Raw genomic sequence first — 21,062 nt, forward strand, 5'->3', positions numbered from 1 at the left:
AACCGTGGACCTACTGGTCAAAAAAAAACAACAGCCCTTTTCAGGGCTACATTATTCACACAAACAGTAGTTAGTTGTATTAGTATTCATAGATTATGTGACAAATGAATACTTTGACTAATAAAAGTCTAAGTTGGAAATTTGTTAGTCTTTGAATATCTATACATTATATGACAAATAAATTACTATTTGTTAGTCTTTGAATATCTATACATTATATGACAAATAAATTACTACTTTGACTGAAAAGTCGAAACTTGGAATTTGATAGTCATTGAATATCTATGCATATGATGAGTACTACTTTAAATGAAAGTTGAAGTTGGCATTTTGTCAATCATTGTATGCATATAATGATGAATACTTTCACATACATATATTTCGTTTGAGATTATAATGTTAACATAATGTTAACAATGGTATGAATCTGTGTCTGTTTGAAAGTATAATGGTAGCTCTGAAAAGAGCTTTTTTTTTTATTGTTTCAGTCTTTAATTGTAGCCCTGAAAAGGGCTGTTATTTTTTTATTAATCCATGCAATGATATGGACTAACGCTCCTCATCATCAGAAACAATAATTATGGTATCGTCATCTGAATCAGATGATATACTAATGATATCATCCTCATAGTAGTCATCTGAATCAGATGATATACTCATGATGTCGTCGTCGTCATAATCATCTGAATCAGATGATATACTAATCACATCATCCGCATTATTATCGTCAACAGCATCTATGTCGTCCTGAATACCTTGTTCCACTCGTTCTGCGAAATCATCAGGAAGATCATAGATTCGCTGCAGAAATTGAGCGAAGGTTGTACTCAAATGATCAGACGTTGAATCTATTTCATGTACTTGGATGGGTCCTGTACTCGACATTGTGGAAGAATGATATAGAACTGGGATTGTTGCTATATTTATATTGGAAGAAATGAAATGGAGGGGTGAAATGTAGAACAGTGTTTGAGATTCGAAAACATCAAGAATGAAACTCTGAGCGATTATTAGGAGAAATTCTTAGTGATTATTATGGAAAAAAAACTAATAAGAGGGGGAGGAAGGGAGAGGAAGGGAGGAAGACACTGCCCCAGCCTCGCAGTGCCTCGTGTACACCAACCAAAAAGTGTGTACTCCGTGGAAGGAAAGGAAAGGAAATGATGGACGAGTAGATGATTATATGTCATCATCGGAATTGAGGACATCATCATCGATCAGGATTGGGGATGGCGGAGGACTATCCTCGATGAGGATAGGGGATGGTGGAGGACGTCTAACGTCAAGCTCGTCATCAGCATCATCGCCAGAGTCGTCGTCGTCATCATCGTCGTCGTCGCTGCTCATTGGGACAATGTCATCATAAGCAGGGTCCCACCATCCGTCAGGATCTGGATATTCCGAATCGTCCAAGTGTCCTTCGTCACTGCCAGTGACATGTTGAACTTGCATCCTGATGTCGTGATCCCGGTATTCATATGGCACACAGTGGGGTGCCGTGGTAGAAGAGACTAGCGGTACCTGGCTGTTATCCCAGTAATTGAAGTTGTACCCCTGATCCGGGCAGCTGTAGGGTTCGGAGGTTGAATCGGGTTCCATCTCGATGCTAGCTGATCAACTGAATGTTTCATCAGATGATTTCTACTTTTATACTTTCGAGAGGGAGTGGGAGAGGAGTGGGACATTGAGTAGGGGTAAATTGCAGTGTGACATAAGACATATTCAATGAGTAGGGGTAAATTGCAAAGTGACATAAGACATATTCAATGAAAGAGATACTTGAATGGATAAAATACAAATGAAATATACTTGTCGATTTCTCTATGAAACATGTCTATTTTTTTATTTTTTAAATTTTCTTCACATGAAATTATTTACAAGTGATTAGAGAACACAAAAATTGATGTGAGGTATTTGTCTAGAAGAACTTGGAATTGAAATAAAAAAATAATAATAATAATAAGAGGAAGTGAAGAAAAATGCTCCAACCATCGCATTGTTCAATGTGTACCAAACCAAAAAACAGTGTACACCCTTTATTTCACTTCCTTTTCCTTTATTCAATATAAACTTAACAAATATAAACTTAAAACTACCATAATTAAATATTCCTAACTAACCTAAAACTAATCTTATATTTACACTTTATCTACAAAAAGAGTGTCCATAACTGTCACTACTTTTTTGTACAGCTCTATCGAAGAGGTCTCTGCTTTACACCTTTCCTGCAGAGATGCATAATTCCGATCTATTTCGGCCATTTCCTTTTGGATTTCCCTCCGTCGGTTATCCATTTCAGCCATTTGTCGCTTCATGGTAACCAACGCGGCCTCGCTAGATCGGGAAGCTCGTTCTGCTTCCTTACATCTCTGCAGAAAAACACTCATCTTTTCACTAACCTCTTCGATAGGCTGTGGCACCAACACCTCAGGATCCGTCGGTGTCGCTGGCAGCGGTGGTAGTCGCACCACCAACGGGGACAATATCACCAACTCCGGGGAAGGAATCCTCGGAGTTTCCACTGCTGCTGGTGCTGCTGCTGGTGTGGAGGCCCTCTTGCGAGAGGTCGAAAAACTACCTGCATAAGGATTAGTCCTATTGCAAGTAGCTCGGTACTTTGAAATAGGACCAACCCTTGCTGCAGGTCGTTGGCAAACCTTCTTCACAGCCCTGACTTCCTCCTCCTCCTCGAATAAGTCAGGGCTAGAAGATCTGCACCTAACTCGCGAACGCGAAGTGGTTGCCTGGTCACCCGTCACCGCTCTCGAAGATGCTGCCTCCTCCTGGTCAGCGGACACCGGCAGAATAGACGCCACAGCATTATTCACCTCCTGTGTATTGGTTGCCATTCTGAAAAAGAAGAAATAATACAAAGTTAGTTGATATAAAAAATAACATTCTTAATTTACTTACTCAAATATCAAGTTGGTCGTTGGAAGCTACTGCCTTGAAGTGGAGTGGACTGCTCTCGATGAGATGACTTCTCGAACTGAATGTTGTAGAGTGCTCTCCGGAGGGTATCGACTTCGATGCGTCATTTACATTATACTATATATTGCAGTAATTGATTAGGGAAATAGAAATAATACAAATAAAATTTTAATCATTTTATATTCATTACAGTAATACATATACATACATACATAATACATTAATATCACATTACTTCTGTCATATATTATTAATTATAAATGGCTACATAAATATCAATATTGAATTTTCCGGTTTTGAAGATATTGAATGATATTTCAATCATTGATCTCGGCAGATAATAAATTAATCAATTGATCCAATGGAGTCTCCTGAGATTGTGATTGTTGAATAATATTACTTATCCAACGAATGTTCTCATTTGGATCGTTTTCATAAAATTCAATATCATTATGACCCCAAGGAAGAGTGTGGGTAGTATTCGGAATGATATATCGTTTATCGTCGTGATATGATAATGCAACTTTATTTTTTAATTCAGTATACATATCATGTAACACGCTTCTAAATGAATTCATCTTTCTGAATATCATACCACCTTGTTCGACGATTTTTTGATAATCTTCGCATGTCAATTCATTCTTTATTACAGATCGTTTAACCCCTTTGGCTTTCTTAAATTCACCATCAACAGATTTCACATAATATGCTTTAGCACCTGTACCATAAAAACTCATGATTGGATCATTTGGAAATTCATCTTTGAAGTTACCCAAGACTGAACTTGTTACTGGAATATTGAATTGGTTAACTATACTGTAATTGGATGTATCAAATCTACTTATGTTAGTTTTTATGAATTCATAAAAATTTTCTGTGTTTACTTTAAGAATGAGCGAGTCGGTATCTGTGTAAAGTAAAGAGACATTTTCATCAAAGTGTTGTTTGATGCATCCATAGAAAAAGTCATACATGACTGTTTTAGATAATTCTAATATGGAAAATCCCAAATATAATGGTTTATCGTAATGAACCTTCACTCTACCCAATTGAATGGCAACGAAATTATCAGTGAAAATTGAACAATTTTTGAAATTTGGTTTGGCTATGAGAGTGCTGGCACCTATATTTTTCTTTATATTTTCCCAATGTGTAACGAGTCTAACATCAATTCGATTATCTACATTCTCCATTGTCTTTCCATACACCGCATTATTCATTAGTTTATAGAAATCTTTAACAGATTTGTTGTTAGACCTATTACGCATTTCAGTATTAAGATCTATATAGGGTTTCATCCAGCATGATTGTTTGAATTTCAATACTCTATGTGTATTCATTACAATCAATCCATTTTTGACAGCTTGCTGTAGATTCCTATAATGAACAATATATTTTCTTTTATCATTCAAATTTGGAATTAATTTGGGAATTTTCGATTGTGTACGAGGTGGTATTATTTTTTCGACTAAAAATGGAAGGTCAGAATGTTTATCATGCAACTCTTGTGGATAATGAATGTCCACTTCAAATACATACCCATACGGACTATCAGTACTCACATCCATCACATCAAGATTAAGAATTTCATTTGGTGTCAACCATGTAAATTCACTTGTTGGTAGAGGTTGTGACATACTGTGACCGTATAGATTTGTTGCATCTAAATATGTAATGAATGTGGAAGGTTCATTGGGATTATAATTGGGTAAAAATCTATTATTTGCTATATGTTTCCTCTCGCTACATTGACTAATTCCACCTCGTATACCTTTTTGAAAAAAGTGAATCATATCAATGTCAGTTAGTAATTCCAATTCAACATTAGTGAACTTCAACATGGCATCCCATGATAATCCAGGTGCAGTATAATATTGTGCCGGATCTAAGTTATATATCTCTAAACTTGTGGTGCGGAAGTTTTCAAAAATATCACATAGTAGCAATACATCCGACTTCAAATACAAATCAGAGTATTCCCCCAAATTCTGACACTCGAATAAATTCCAAACATTTCTAGCCCTATCATAATCAGTTTCCGATATATGTTCACAATTGAGTGTGTCATAAAACTGATTTTTTGTCGGAAGTAATGGATAATTCAATTTGTCAATGTCATCAACAAAACTATATGGAAATACACCTTTCTGTCTCATCAAATTGAATTTCTCAATTTGTGGGAAATGTTTGTGCATCTCCAAACATTGATCGGAGGTCAAGTTTGCACCCAACTTCTCCAACGAATTAGTCATAAATTTATAACTATCGATAAATCTCATTTTGAGATAATTCTTCCTAACCACACCATCTTTATCGGTATAGCTGTGTGTGAAGAGATGCTTCGTGAAAGATATATATTTCTCTTTAGTTTGCGGGATAACATCAACTTTCTCTTTATTCCTATACAATTCTTTTATGAATAAATGACAATCATAACCACTTAAATTATGAAAAATGATAGGTATGAAGTTTGGTATTTTGAAATTTAAATTACATTTCGAGTGAGCGGCATGTGATCTTTTCTTTCCTGTGACATGACAATGATCTCTTACTTTGACTTCACCATCAGTAAATGCTTTATTACATATACCACAAGTTCTGGCTGCAGCAAACTGTTCTTCTTCTTCGTCAGTTTGTGTATCCATCGGTTTAGGGTTTCTGAGATGATTTTCATGTATCTCTTTCAAATCATCTTCAATGCTACTCACAAATTTCTGAGCTGCATCTACACCCCTATATGTAACAAATTTTGACAAATCATCATTATATGAACACTTTATCAAATAAGCAAATGAATATGGGGCATGTTTGAATGTTTTAATCGTGTATGAACTTTCAGGATTTGGCTCATTCACATGAATCGGTTTAAGCACTGATTCAAAATCAGCATACACTACAAATGGCACCCTCATTTGCCTCTCAAAGTTTTCAAACATTAGTTTATTTTCCGCAACCATTCTACCATATTTATTGATCTTTAAATTAGTAGTTGGTGTTGTGGTACTAATGTGATTACAATCATACATATTATGACGTAAAAGCAATCTCTCATCAGAAAAATATATCAAACATCCGTCACAAAAATATTTTTTCTGTCTATGAGCTGATAGTTGATTAGAAACTAATCTTGAAAGATCTTTGATCCAACAATAGTGACCATTACCGGAGTCATCAGTTATAAACAACAAATTGACATGTCTCCGGAGTCTTCTCTGTGAGTATCGCAATGGACCAATCACTTCATACTTCATTTTACCCTTCTCAAATGTACTCTCTAAACCGTAAACATTAATTGAAATATCATTCCTATCTTCGAATATTTCGATACTCTTATTATTAACTTTAACCGGAAAATCCATACCTGTGACATCTAAAACAGTGGAAAAATGTGGATATGACGTAAGTTCGGACACTCGACTATCTGCAGGATATAATGCTGATGTTATAGCCCAAGCAAAACAATATTGATCTTCATTACGAACATTCACAACAGCTTTCTTCCATTGAATACATTGAGGCAGCTTCACATTTGAACGTCCTTCCAGTGGACTGTATTTATTAATGTTGACCTCGAGAAACAATATTTTTTCACAAGTCCAACCTGAATTATAAAAAAAAATTACTATTCAATCTTATTGAAATTTTTAAAAAATAAATACCTGAGTCACGATCCTGGAACTCAGTCGTTTGAGCCACAATTACATCACGGAATCCATCAAAAACAGCATTCAAATCTGAAGATTGGTCCACTATTTTATTTTGGGAATTAAATGACTTCGTGTCCCTCGAATCATCAGTCTGAAGAATATAATTCCCAAAAACTTCCATATTCACCTTGATGCTTTTATGGATCCTGATGGCTGATTCCAGTAATTCAATGACCTTCTGCCTAATCTCATTGAAAAATGACATGTAGTCACTGGTTACAATCGAACTCTCCACCCTGTATGTAGCAATGCGGCAATTGAATGCATTCGTTATAATTTGAACACCGTCAGACAATTGAACACATGCATTATTTTTATGACTCATGGTTCTTCGGTGAGAATTCACTTGGGTCATAGGAATTGTCACATTACAACAATTGCACGTATACATAGGTGTTGCATTATCCACTCTCACCCGTTTCACTGCAGGCCCTCCTTGGCAACTCTGGAGCTGATGCCGACGAAGATTATCACTACGAGTGAAAGATTTACCACAGTCACAGGAATACATTTTATATAATAGTTCTCACTAACTCACTTGATGTAAACTGACATAGCCAACACTCGTACGCTTCTTAAATACACTCTGATAGGACCCGTCAAGACGTCATAGCCAACCCCACTTCTCAACTACATGCGCCAAGATTACCTCCCAACTGAATGCGATAACAGATGTCGATATACGAGCAAGCAGTGGTCGTTGCGGTCTCGGAGAGGGTAGACGTTAGGCAGACGGTCCTCGGCTGCCGTTGTGTCACCATCGATAGCGGGGCTAGAGCGAACCTTCATCGCTTCGGGAGAGGTGAGGGCAGACCGATGAATACGCATTACTCTGCCACACGTCGTGGAGTGAACATGTCGCTCTCTAGCCGTTGAACGGTTATTGCTGTGACGTCACTCCACTACTAACTTGGTGCCCTAACACCGATGGAGCATTTATTACTTGGAGGATCTTCGAAGTATGCAGACGTATGTTTGTACATAGACAAACAAGCACATGATGAAACCCTGTACCGTGCATTCTCCTACACACACACACACACACACACACATAAACACACAAAATCTCATATGAAAAAAAAATCTGAACGATCCATGCACCAGACACTTCAAGGTCACAACGCCTTGACTTCACTGCACAACAAAAAAAGCAAATAACACGTCATATTGGTGGGGGGAGGATTAGAACCGGGAAAAAAATTCTGAACGATCCATACACCACACCCTTCAAGGTCACATCACCTTGACTTCACCAAACAACAACCAATAAAAAAAAGCAATCAATACATCATAGTGGTGGGGAGAGGCCGAGAATCAGCTGTAAACAACTACTTACCATTATAGTAAGAAGTGAGTTGAGCAAGGTCAACAAATTTCTGAACACGTAACAGCACACCTTGATAATGACAAATGAGATTTTGTCGAAACGTCGGTGAAATTAGAGATAATATCACATACACGGATCAAATACCCGGAAAAACCAGTTCAGCATATTCCTATCCGTGAAAACTTCAGATTTCATATATATATATATATATATATATATATATATATATATATATATATATATATATATATATATATATATATAAAATCCAAACAAATGTTTTATTTTCTCCATAAAACAATCAGTTAAAAGGTAAAGCCGAATGAGATGCTTGGAACTCTAAAAAGGGAATGAAGGGGACACAAACCAAGGAGCATATATTGTTAGAGTCAGGCCTCTCATGGGATCTTGCACTCAAAGAAATCGATAAATAATATTCAAAAACTATTAGAACTGAATAATCTGTTCAGGTGTAATATTCAATAAAACTACCATATTCATCAACATTTTTTTTAAACGCATAACAAGTGTATACCAACCATAAAAAAATATCTGATTGTCAAACAGCAATAATATAAAAACTCTTATTTAAAACAACTGATGTAAGTTTTTCTTCCTTATTTTAAGTAGTATAATACCCAGAACCTTATTTCCATGAGGCAGTAAAAATTACAAATGTATCTTGAGCAGTTAGGATAATATTTCTCTATCTTGACATTCTGTGAAACTTATCACAATTTATTTGTTATATTATTTTTCCAGTTGACTACCTCTCTCCACCATGGAGGTCTATTCATGCAGTATTGGTTTCTATACATTGAATCCTGGAGTCTCTTATATACCTTAAAGAAACAATTTTATATTGCAAAGATAGTAATTTAATGATACACAAGACAAAAATCGAAGTGTAACATTCTAAAACTGTATAAATTTATATTAAAACTACTTCTTACCATTCCGTCTGATGATCCTAAAATGGAGTTGAGAATAAAATCTGGGACGGCAATGGCATCAATCAGAGCCACGGCATCATTTTTCAAGTCAAGACACAATTTTAAAATTGAATCTTGTATTAGACTCGAGGCCATTGGTCCCACTACAAATTCACCTTTGTATAGTGTCGGAAGGTGATACTTTTCCAAAGCCCATAATCCAAATAGAGAAAATAATTTTGTGAGCACATTCTTTATAGCAGGGTCCTCTGCTTTTGATATTGTCACCAGCATTCGCTGGAGGAAGAAATGCTGAAAAATATATAAAATTTAAACGATGCGACACATAATATTGGAATGAGTTTACAATAACAACAACTTTCACCACATTCAATAATTGTTTGTACTTTTCATTAACAACTCTGGAGCTGATTGAAAACTAATGATCAGAGATGTGAAAAACATTTCAAAGGAAGTGTTGTGTTAAAATTGGAATTATACGTGGAGAAGGAGGACCTATCTCATTTGAAAATTCGTTAAAGCAACGGCTACGAATTACATCCAGTCATGACTACCTCTCTTTCAATCTCAGATTCAAAATATTCAAATAATGACATATTTTCTAATCAAACCAGGTCATATGCATTTATATCAAAATAATGAAAATAAATTACATCATTTATTTGTTTTAGTTTCCAAATTTGAATTTTGTAATATATATACAAGTACATTATTTTCCGTTCAACCTATGACGATTTTTCGTTTATTTGTCCACTCAAATACCGGATTAGGCTTGACTTCACAGTAATCAATACACCTCCACCACGTTTTTTACAACCAGGTTATCTTCTAACATATCTGAATATACTATATTGCGTGAGCCTGAGTTCGCCACCAGAAATTTGGCTCTCTAACCAGGTTTCAGAGAGTAGTGTGGCAGCATAATTAGAACTACTCATAGCACACTGCAAATCTTTGAGTTTAGTTCAAATGCCGTCTGTATTACAGCAGAAGCATGATAGACTGTTATTGTTCGGGTGGTGGGTCTTCCTAGACTGTTCGGTTTTTTTGAGTTGTTTGAACTATTGAGGATATGCTGTTGATATATTTCATGGTAAGGTTCAAATAAGTATCAAATAAATACTTGAATTCTCTTGTATCTTTTTATCCCTATTATTTAAGAGAAGTAATCAAGGATCATTATGAATGATGTAGTTTCCACCCTCTGAAAATGTGGGACAAAACTGTCACTATTCAATTATGGAAGAATAAACTTACCTGTATGAAAGCAATAGAAAGATTTTTCGCATAAAAAACCTGGGTATCATTCTTAGCTGTAAACAAATCTTTTCCAGATTTTATTTCATCGTCCAGTTTATTAGCAGTTGATTTCAGTAAATAACAAACTAACCATTGGTATGTTGAAATGATTGCTAAAATAAAATATAAAATATGTTATGCATGTCGTTTGATAATTTATCAATACTTACTGTCTGGCTGACACGTTTCGTCAATATTTCGTGCACTGAACTTGCTATTCTTTAAAATATTTAATCCATTCGTAAGAAAGTCAGTTGATTTCATTGGACTAGAAATACTTTTCTGTTGTAAAACCAGTGGCCATAATTTGAGCAGCCAGTTACTCGTCTGTTGAACAAGAACGTGGTTTTCACCTTCGTATGTCAAATTTGCATCATGGTCATTTCTTATGTCTCCTATTCCACTAGCTGAAAAAATAAAGCATCAATAAATTTCAGTTTTTTATCACTATCATATATTCTGAATAAGAAAACAAAAAATCCTAACTAATTAAATATATGTAAATGAATCAGTCCTCTTGTCCAAAAAAAATCAAATTTCGTTAATTAGTTTATTTTGTATGCTGTAATAAAGACCTTCGTACCCCACCTATCCCCTATCAAGAAAGCATTGTAACGTTTGTTGAAGGTGGTTGGACAATGTTTCATGGTGAATTTCATTAGTTCGGACTTACATTGTCTAATATGATATAAAATGATTTGTAATCCCTAAAAGAATCAAGAAAATTGAAATGAATAGCTGAAAATAACAATTATATTGAGCAAAAAAACCCTGAAAAGAAATAACAATAAAATTAAAAAACAAGCAAAAAATTGAAAATTGAACAATTGAAATGAAATAAAAATTAACAATTCAAAGATTTCAATCCAAGTTACTTCACGATGACGATGACAATTCAATTGTTTCCACAATTGTCATCATCCGAAGACGATTGTGGATACTAACAATCGAAACGATGATACAATTGTATTCACAATTGTCATCACAATTGTGGATAATACAATTGAAAAATCGTGAAGTAACTTGACTTGAAATCTTTGGATTTTTAATTTTTCTTTCATTTTATGTGTTCCATTTTCAATATTTTGCTCAATTTTGTATTTCATTGTCATTTATTTTCAGGGATTTTTTTGCTTAAAATAATTGTTATTTTCAGCAATCATTTTTAATTTTAATTTGTTTTTTTCGGGAATTTCAAATCATTGTATATCATATTATTCAGCGGAAGTCCAAACTGATGAAATTTAAAGCATTGTAAGCCTGATAGAATGTTCTCGTTATCAAAATTTGTCAGGTTTTCAAACATTTTTTGGTGTTGTTGGCAGACAAGTTTCTCGAACACTGATTCAATTTGATGCGATATACCGGACTTATGAAAATCTAAATGAGTAGTACAATTTATCGGGTCTACCAGCTTTGATTATGGTATTAAATCCGAAATATATAAAATAATACTATATAAATGAATACGTTTTTTGTGATACTGATTTTTGTAAAGTAGCTGAAAAGTTTCTGAAACTTAATAAGAAATATGTCTATTTATTCATCTCGATTATTGCAAAAAAAAAATTAAAATTAGAATCCCATATTGAAAAAATGAAACCACTACAAGGTCATCAAGTATCTAACCTCCTCCCTGGAAAATAAAAGCTATGGTTGTTAACACTCAGTGTTAACCTTAATCTTTTATGTACATATTTCACATTAATTTTATTATATTTTCTATGAACAATGATCATTTTCGAGTCATTTCGTGTTACATGTGAATTCATTCCACAATTAACGGAAAAACAGATTTTAAACAGAATCGAACACCCAGTAAAAGAGCGCCGTCCGCGAAGCTCGAGAAAAGGCCAGTACAAAATATGTATCTCATGGTGTGTACACTACTACAACGTATCCCGACGTGACGTTTAGTGCTTCTCACTCCTTTCAATATCACCAAAAAACAATTTTACTGTGTCATCTTCAACCAACAAAAACTACAGTCCACTTTTCCGGCGAATCGAAGATCGCCCAGTAAAGAAAAACCACGAAAAACGGGACAAAAAGAAAATATGTAGGTAGGTGCGATTTATCTTGTTTTGATGGGGTTATCATATCAATTCCAATATTTCAATGTTCAACGAACAATAGTAAACGGAGACAACAATGTTTAACTCTATTTATTTGTATTTGCACAAATCCTTAGATTGGGCAAAATAACATACTTTCAAAAGGCGATTCCTAAAACATGTTACCTTAAACAACAAATAAATTTAATTAGATCATAACCGAAAAAATGTATTAGAGACAAGCAGTTGAAAATTTTAAATAAATCTTGTTTTCTTCTATTATAGAGACACTATACTATATCAATATGTATTTATTAAAGCAAACCTTCAGAAAAGTCACCCCAACAATGAAACAGGAACAGATAAAACTCAATAATAGATATTTATTGTTTCTTATAATGTCTATAATTAGTCTACTTTCATTCGCCGAACTTTCACTTTATCCTTTTCTTTTACTTTAAGTTGTCACAATGTAAATGAACGAAAGCGTTCGTAAGCCATCCTTCAAAGTAAAAGTGCGGTGAATGAATACTCCTTTATTTTCTGATTAATTCGGCCGTTACTTGATGAAGATCCATAGTAATTTCGTAAACTACATCTCAAGATTTGATCTCCACAAACTTCATTTTTGAAAAATATCACATGTGAATTACATACGTAATTTACTATGGAAAAGCTACTGTGTTAGCGAAACATTTGATATTTTTAAACAATAAAGTTTGTGGAGATCAAATCGTAATGTATAGTTTATGAAAATATATACTCCCATCGAATTACATTGTGACAATTTCCTTAAAGTAAAAATAAAAGTTTGCTAAACAGCTGTTATTTGCCATTATGAAATATCCCCAACCACTTTGCTGATGACACTTATTTAATAACTGCAAATAATATGAAAAATAACGTATCAAATTCCCTAAACGTACTAAAAAATTGGTTTTGAAATGAATAATATGCAAATCAATATTAATAAAACTCAACTCATGAAGTTTTCTAATACGCAGCAGAATGACACTTTTTCGCTACTCCATGATGGAGATGAAATTACAGCTGCTCCATATTCAAAATTATTAGGAACCACAATACATCCTAGACTAGATATACATACTTCTAATCTCGTGTGATATAGAATTGTTTTTTGGGCAAATTCTACGGATGCCACAGAATTTTGGTAATCTAAAAAAGGTGTTTAAGAAGCATACTGAGTATGAAACAAGTCGATAGCTGCAAAAATATATTCCCAAAGGTAAATATACTTACCCTAGTTGGATTTTATACAGGATGACAATTTGAAAACTTACAATGGCTATATCTAAGTAACCAAATGAAGTACAAGAAATCGCTGAAAATAACTTCCATAATAGGGAAGGGGAAACAAAATGATGTGCCACACCAACTTCATAGTCTTAAATAGTTAAATAGCAACCTCCTACTTGTGACACCTTATCGAAAAGCTCTTAAGAAATGCTCTTCATTGGTGCCCTACAAAACTACATTTGAAGTAGTAGTTCTTGGTTTATTTAATAAAACACTATTCATTCAAATAAAATTTTATCTTCTATTAATAATTTGAGAAATGCTCAAAATGATTTCCATTATTTTTAAGACAATATTAGAGTCTATTTTCAAACTCTTGACGTATATTAGAAAATCTTTCTCTGGACATAGCTCGGCATTCTTGGAATATTCTTTCCATCAGTTGCTCCACTGGGTCAGGTTGCGTCTAGAACTCTGGGGCTTTAAGGTGGCCCCAGAGGAAGAAATCAAGGAGATATGTTCGGGGATCTAGGAGGTCATTCCATAAGACCTCTTCTTCCAATCCATTGTTTAGCATAATTATTATCTAACTGGAACTACATTATGAGGAGATGCCCCATCCAAAATGTAATAAATTTTCTTCTAAAGATAAATTGTGTATGTTTCTCTGATTCTTTAATTCATGAACTATCCGAGGTTCAATAAATCTTTCTAGCATGTGGGCATACATTTTGCTATTTAAATTTCCTTCTATGAATGATGGACCAATTATTGCATCTCCCAATATACCAGCCCAAACACTATTTTTTTCGGGATATTGCGAAGGCCCTTCTCTAAATAGTCGTGGGTTTTTGTCACTCTAGTAATAACAGTTTTGTTTATTTGTGACAGTACCAGTTTTTTGAAATGTTGCTACTAGTTGGTGAATGTACACGTGAATGTACACGATTTACATTTCTCTCTGTGTGACTCTGGTTAAATACTTTAGTTGTTATTAACAAATACTGATCTACCATAAATAAAAATCATTTCCACATGTTCAGCTGTGTTGTACACCATAGTTGCAGATAAAAATTATGTTTCTCGTCTACAATGTATTGAAATAAAAATCAAATGTATATTAAGAATGAGAGTCCCGTTACCCGTTCTAAAGTAAAAAATGCAATACTAAAGTACCTCTCAAAAATTAATATTTCAAACACCTTTTTTTTTGGAAAATCTTGTCAATGCTCTGTACCTGGCAAATAAAAAAAAAACTTAATCGTCAAGGAGTGGAAATTCAAATCCTGTTTTGTTTCAATATTTGAGAAATTTAATTTTGAAATATTTTGTGACTGATAAATAAGGTTCATTTAAACCTCGACTTGAGCTCACCTTTAAGATAACCATGTCCAGCACAGGTCTCTCTGCTTTCCTGAATAGCATCCCTCATTAACCAACCGGCCATTGGTTTACTAGAAGAAGAAACACCATGAATTTCTATACCCATCTCAGGAGCATCTGGTCTCACATTTCCAGTCATTGTTTCAATCATGAACTCAAAAAATTGTTCTGATAAATAGTCATTAAAATTCCTCAGAACATATGCAGCAGCCAGATAAGGTATGAGGCGTAGACACTGAAATTGAAAAAGTTGTTTAGTTTTTTTGTTATTATTGCATTTACTAGGGAGGTATTATTATTCTTTCTACTTCTCCATATACAGTGCTTTTATTTAATGCCCCCTCTTTTATTTTTTGAACGGGTCAACTCAAAAAATTGAAATTTGGGATAATGAAATTAATGACATGACGTGAAATTGATAGATGGTTGCCTTGAACTTCTTGATATTTCACGCCGAACATTTTCGAACACAGTAACGTCAATATCTCTACAAATATTTATTATTCTCTGCCGTATATCCAATATTGAATCAGGTTCAGTTTCGTACACCTTTTGCTTCAAATAGCCCCATAAAAAAAGTCCAAAGGTGTCAAATCTGGTGAGCGGACTGGCCATTCTGTAGGACCTCGACGGCCAATCCAACTACCGGGAAAAGTAGTATCCAAATAGTTTCTTACTTGTCTGGAGTAATGTGGCGGTGCTCCATCTTCTTGGCATACAATATCCTTATTGAATTCATCAGGATTCACTTCGACGATTTCAGTGATGAGAGGGTCAACAGTAGTTTCCAGCATATTCAAATACAGTTCCCCTGTTAAATTTTGATGAATAATTAGAGGTCCTACAATATGGTTTCCCAACATTCCTGCCCAATCGTTAATTTTTTCTGGATATTGGCTATGTGTTTTCCGGAAAACGTAAGGGTTGGTGTCACTCCAATAACGGCAATTTTGTCTGTGAGCATTGCCGTTTAGAAAAAATGTACACTCGTCACTAAAACAAATATTGTGGAGATAGATAGGATGCCTTACAATAGTTTCTGTCATGATTTTGCAGAATATTCTGTTCTTCGATCAGTGTCACTTTCAGTTAATTGGTTTACCATTTTAATTTTGTATGGATGATACATATTCCTCTTCAAAAGTCTCCACACAGTAGAAGGAGACATCACAAACATTCGCGACGGAATAAGTAGACTGTTCAGGATTTTCTACCATCTCACCAATTATTTGCACTTGCTGTTCTTCCAGCATGGACAGATGACCTTGGGGCTTTTTGTTATGTACACTACTGGTAGTTGTGAATTTGGATACAAGTTCCCTGAAATATTTTCTATAGATAGGACGATTCGGAAAATGTTCATTGAAAATCCTTTCAGTCTCGTGAAAGTTACGTGTCGCACCGTAAATAAAAATCACTTCAATTTTTTTCTTCCAATGGACGAGAGTTGACCATTTTAAAGATTGTTGACGTGGTACCTTTCTACTAGTAAAACCGAAAACTAAATAAGAATATTCTAACTAAACAATGATGTTCATTGTTGTACCAACATTTTTTGTTGTTTTTATAAACAAAAAATAACTTAACAAACCTTATCGGGTTGTTGGAATTCCATGTGGCAGATAAAAAGGAATATTTCTAGAAATATCGATATTTTAATGTATTGGTCTACAGGAAATTATTAAATGTTTCGCCATTTTGTAATAGGTGAAGATATTGACTTCTTATTCTAGGGTTGTGAAGTATTCGTCAGGAGCTTCAAAATGATGTGTCACAAGACCCCCCTTTCCATTCAATTTTTTCCCAGTCGCCATCTTGAAACTTTCATCTGTTAATTTCACTTCAAAATAAAGTATTCATGCATTAATTTCATTATCCCAAATTTCAATTTTTTGAGTTGACCTGTTCAAAAAAATAAAAGGAGGGGGGGGCATTAAGGAAATGCACTGTATGTATGAAAAATAGGAAACTTCCTATGCACCGAAAACAATTAAAAAATACAATGTTTCTTTCAGATATAAACCGGAGGAAAAGTAATAACAAAAATTGTCAATTTTTGGAAAAATATTCAAGAATTTGAGCTGAAAACGCTTTTGCTCAAAACCAAGTTATACTTCATGGCAGGAAGTATTTTTTGTAAGTGAAATTTCACGTCAGTACTCTTTTATTCATAATGTTGTGTATCTATCTTTCCCAACGAATTTTGTTGAAAAAGGGAAGCAGTTGTACCAGATGAGCTTTTTCTTCCAGTTTTTATCTTGTGTATGATATTCACGTTTGTTAATTTTGTCTTTCTTTCTTCAGAAGTTTAGATGGATATTTTTACTATTCTTCATCAACTTACATGCGATTGATATTCCAAAATAGGTATTTCGCTTTCTCCTTCAGGCCCAAACTGTTTTCGAACTGCAGCATATCTCAGAGCTATTGTTAGTGCTTTGAGTCCAAGAGTTTCACAAATACAAGCAATGTTGACTCTACCAGCAGATAAAGACCCGAGAGCAGCACCATATCTTTTGTTAGGATCTTTTATTGACGTAACATAACGACCATCTTCAGATACATCAGCTATTCTGTTAAGAATATTTTCACGGGGTATTTCATAATTGTCAAACTTCAAAAAGCTGAAAATTTGCAAATTTGAAAATTAATTTTATTACACTATATGAGGCACTTTTATGTTAGTGCATTTCAAATTATAGAGATATTTTACTTTTTGACAAGTCTTACAAATTGTCACTCAAGATATAATTGTACCAGTAGAGTATATATCTTTTGAAAGTGCAATATAATTTATCAATTAATTTTTCTACATTTAAAAATACAACTGATACAATATGTGATATGGTCAAAATATTGTCATTTTAACTAAAATGTTAAAATGACATCAATTAGAGCATCCGAGCTCAAAATAAATTAAAATAGATAATAATAACAATAATAATAATAATATTTATTTATCCTTTGAGACGTTAACAACGTATAGGACATGTCAGTACAACACGTTAAAATAGTATAAAGAAAATAAACATACATTAAGATAAAATATCTCAGTAGTTTTAAAGTATAAAATGTATAAAATATAAAGAAAAAAAAAACAAGATTAGTCAAAATTGGATGTATAATAAAATAATAAAATCTGGAAGAAAGTCTGGACCGCAATCAGCTAAAGTCGTCTAAAAGGAATTCACTGACACTGTAATAAGTCTTAGACAGGAGCAAATTTTTAACTTCTCTTTTAAATGACATCAAACTCATGGTTTTAAAGTGATCAGGTAGGTGATTGAATAATTTTATTCCCATATATTTGGGTGACTGTTCAAATTTAGAGGATCTGTGTCTAGGAATACTTAACAATTTTCCATTTCTGGTTGAGTAACTGTGGTAAGAAGAATTTGTGTTATATTTTGTTAAATTATCGTGGATGTATAATAAGCATTTAAATATGTAAATACAAGGGAATGGCAGGATTTGATATGATATGAAGTGCTGTTTGCACGATTCTCTCCATGGGATATCAAATAATTTTCTGATAATTTTTTTTTTGGGAAATAAAAACTCTATCTTTGTTGGTGGCATATCCCCAAAGAACCACATTGTAGCTTAAATGGCTGTAGAAAACGTGAATTCCCAGATGTAACTCTGAACATATTGAGGTGTGCCTTAAAATGACTGAATCAATAATAAAATATTTTCAACACAAAGTATATGTGACTAGTTTTTAGGTTGTACATTTACTTCAACTGAGATGTCAACCAAGATGTTAAACTGCTGCCAGATCGATTTTATAGTCCGGTCAAATAAGATCGCTACCTAAATTCCCACAATGCTGAAATTCAGTAAACTTGTTTAAAATATGATTAAAAATACAATTTGAAAGTTCCCAATCTTTCCCCTGTACGGAGAAATTTTATTCAAGGTCAAAGGTAAAAAAAAAAATAGTTTTTTGCGATTTTCAGCAAAACGGTATGTTTTATCATAAAAATACTTCAGAGAAAAATTGTAGATCATAAATTTATCTACAAAAAATGAATCAATACTTTTTTTCCTATGAGCCGCCGTTTTTATGATATAACGATTCAAAAAGTTGTAAAAGTTGTAATCGTCATAATATGCATGAGTATGCCGCGTATATACATCTCTATAGTTGTAATATATGTTAAAATATTTTTCTATCGGTCATTGTAACTTACACTTATAATATAAAATATGGATAAGTTATATATAAGAATATCAGGTAAAATGAAACCCAGTCCCTTAATTTATACGCCATTGTAACCTTGAGACAACATCTGTCCTCTGTTCAATTGTGTGCGTGGCTGCTCATCAACATCTTTTTCGGGTATATTACCAAGTTCAAGTGTGGCTTGGTTATCAGCTAGACCTAGACCCTACAGACTGGGGTTGGAAGTTGGTCAACAATTCATTAGAAACAGTCAAAACTTCACTTCCGCCTCCGCCGGAAAAACTGCTGGACACAATTTTTTGCAACTGCAAAAAGGGGTGCAGTGCTAAATGTTGTTGCAAAAAAGCCAGACTGTTTTCTTCTCTGGCATGTACACATTGTCAAGGCCGGTCGTGCTCTAATATTGAGTTACCAACAGTTGAGGATTCGTTTGATTCCAACGAGGCGACATGCGATACACCGCTATTAACGCAGTTTACATGTACTCAGGATGAAAATGAAGAACAAGAAGAAAAACAAGACCAACAAGAAGAAGAAGAATTCGAAAGTTACAACTCGAACGGTTAAATTTCACTACTTTTTTTAATTTGAATTGCTTCCATCTTTTCAATCTCTGCTAATATCCATTATTTTGCAATAGTTTCAAATTAAAGAGGATCACAACTGACCCGTGGAATAGGCTACTGGGTACACGTGTGCAATTATGACGATTATAACTTTTACAACTTTTTGAATCGTTTTATCTCAAAAACGGTGGCTCGTAGGAAAAAAGGATTGTTTAATTTTTGACCTTTGACCATGAATAACATTTTTTGCATGCAGGGGAAATTTAGGTAGCTTCGAATGTCTGAACTGACCGGACTATTTAGCGATTATGGGTGGATAAAATGGGGCTGCAGGAGCGACAATACATGTTTGAGGAATGTTATATTTGTGAAACATCAAGTGAACACTGATATTTGTTTTTTTTATTCATTCGGTGTGCTGGTTCAGCTCTGTTAAATCAGGAAAAATTACCTTCACAGTATCAAATTCTACTTCAGTGAAAAAACTAAATTGTGGTTTCAATAAATAATATAAACATCAAAACAATAGGGTAAATGGTAGTGAGAAAGTACAAACCAAACTACAGACTCAAATGCCTGTATTTGTGTCTTTATTGTAGACACAAACTATTTTGGCCAGTGCATGACTTTCAACTTCATGTAATGTAATAATCAGATTTAGAAAAAATAAATACTTGTAAATGATCGATACTTGCTTGGCACAATTTTAGCTTGATTATAAACAAACAGTGCATCTTTGATTTTTGCTGTTTCAAACACAATCTCTTATATATTTGCGCACTTGCAGATGTGAACTCTAGTTTTGAATTCATGGGATAAATCCTTTATTTTTTTCATTTGCTGTGTTCACTTAGAAATGTTTCACCAACAATATTGAGAAAGTCAGTAATTATTTTTCATTATCAGTTTAACCCAGTGTTTCTCAAAGTGTGCGCCGCGGCGCCCTGGGGCGCCGTGGGGCACGGTTGAGTCACAAGGTACAACGTTTTACAACATAGATAACTGAGAGTAAAGGTAATATGTCGGTACCTATTAATAAAAATCCTCTGATAATATGGTAATATCGGTAATTGCAAAATGCAATCCGTTCAGACAGCCACCTACCTACTTTTATTAATTAAATATCTAGTGTAGTCTTTACGTTCGGGGCGCCGCGATAACCATCAAAAACCCCCAAAAACACTGGTTTAACCCCTTTCCACCCCTAGAGCCATTCTCATTTTCAGATTGATATCTCATTGAAAACACCTTTCAAAGTACTTTTCAAATATCCTTGGTATTTCAATATTGAATGAGATTTGAAGCAGGTAAAATAAAAGGTAAAAAGAAAAGGTTTTTGATAGTTTGGTATTATAATAAAGTTCGATGAAAACAAAATAAATTACTGATACTGGATTTA

At 34.0% G+C, this 21,062-nt stretch overlaps 2 protein-coding genes across 2 annotated transcripts in view; both read right to left on the bottom strand.

The window, feature by feature from the left end:
• Nucleotides 1-2,064: 2,064 nt before the first annotated feature.
• Nucleotides 2,065-7,925, bottom strand: LOC141481213 (uncharacterized). The gene is made up of 2 exons (XM_074172408.1): nucleotides 2,914-7,925; nucleotides 2,065-2,850 (listed from the first exon to the last, which is right to left on the bottom strand). The coding sequence occupies exon 2, from the start codon at nucleotides 2,847-2,849 to the stop codon at nucleotides 2,139-2,141; it is 711 nt and encodes a 236-aa protein (XP_074028509.1). The 5' UTR covers nucleotide 2,850; nucleotides 2,914-7,925; the 3' UTR covers nucleotides 2,065-2,138.
• Nucleotides 7,926-8,461: 536 nt separating this feature from the next.
• LOC111514723 (peroxisomal acyl-coenzyme A oxidase 3) overlaps nucleotides 8,462-21,062 on the bottom strand; it is a 39,401-nt gene continuing 26,800 nt past the window's right edge. Inside the window, exons 4-9 of the mRNA XM_074172410.1 lie at nucleotides 17,256-17,535; nucleotides 14,903-15,146; nucleotides 10,388-10,624; nucleotides 10,176-10,330; nucleotides 8,919-9,209; nucleotides 8,462-8,807 (exon numbers count right to left, since the gene is read on the bottom strand). Of these exons, the coding sequence (XP_074028511.1) occupies nucleotides 8,697-8,807; nucleotides 8,919-9,209; nucleotides 10,176-10,330; nucleotides 10,388-10,624; nucleotides 14,903-15,146; nucleotides 17,256-17,535 (1,318 nt within the window). The 3' untranslated portion in view covers nucleotides 8,462-8,696. The remainder of the gene's footprint in view (nucleotides 8,808-8,918; nucleotides 9,210-10,175; nucleotides 10,331-10,387; nucleotides 10,625-14,902; nucleotides 15,147-17,255; nucleotides 17,536-21,062) is intronic.

The sequence above is a fragment of the Leptinotarsa decemlineata genome, unplaced genomic scaffold (assembly GCF_025532065.1).
Source record: "Leptinotarsa decemlineata unplaced genomic scaffold, Ldec_3_MD MMD2_tig00000090_RagTag_RagTag, whole genome shotgun sequence".
NCBI lineage: Eukaryota > Metazoa > Arthropoda > Insecta > Coleoptera > Chrysomelidae > Leptinotarsa > Leptinotarsa decemlineata.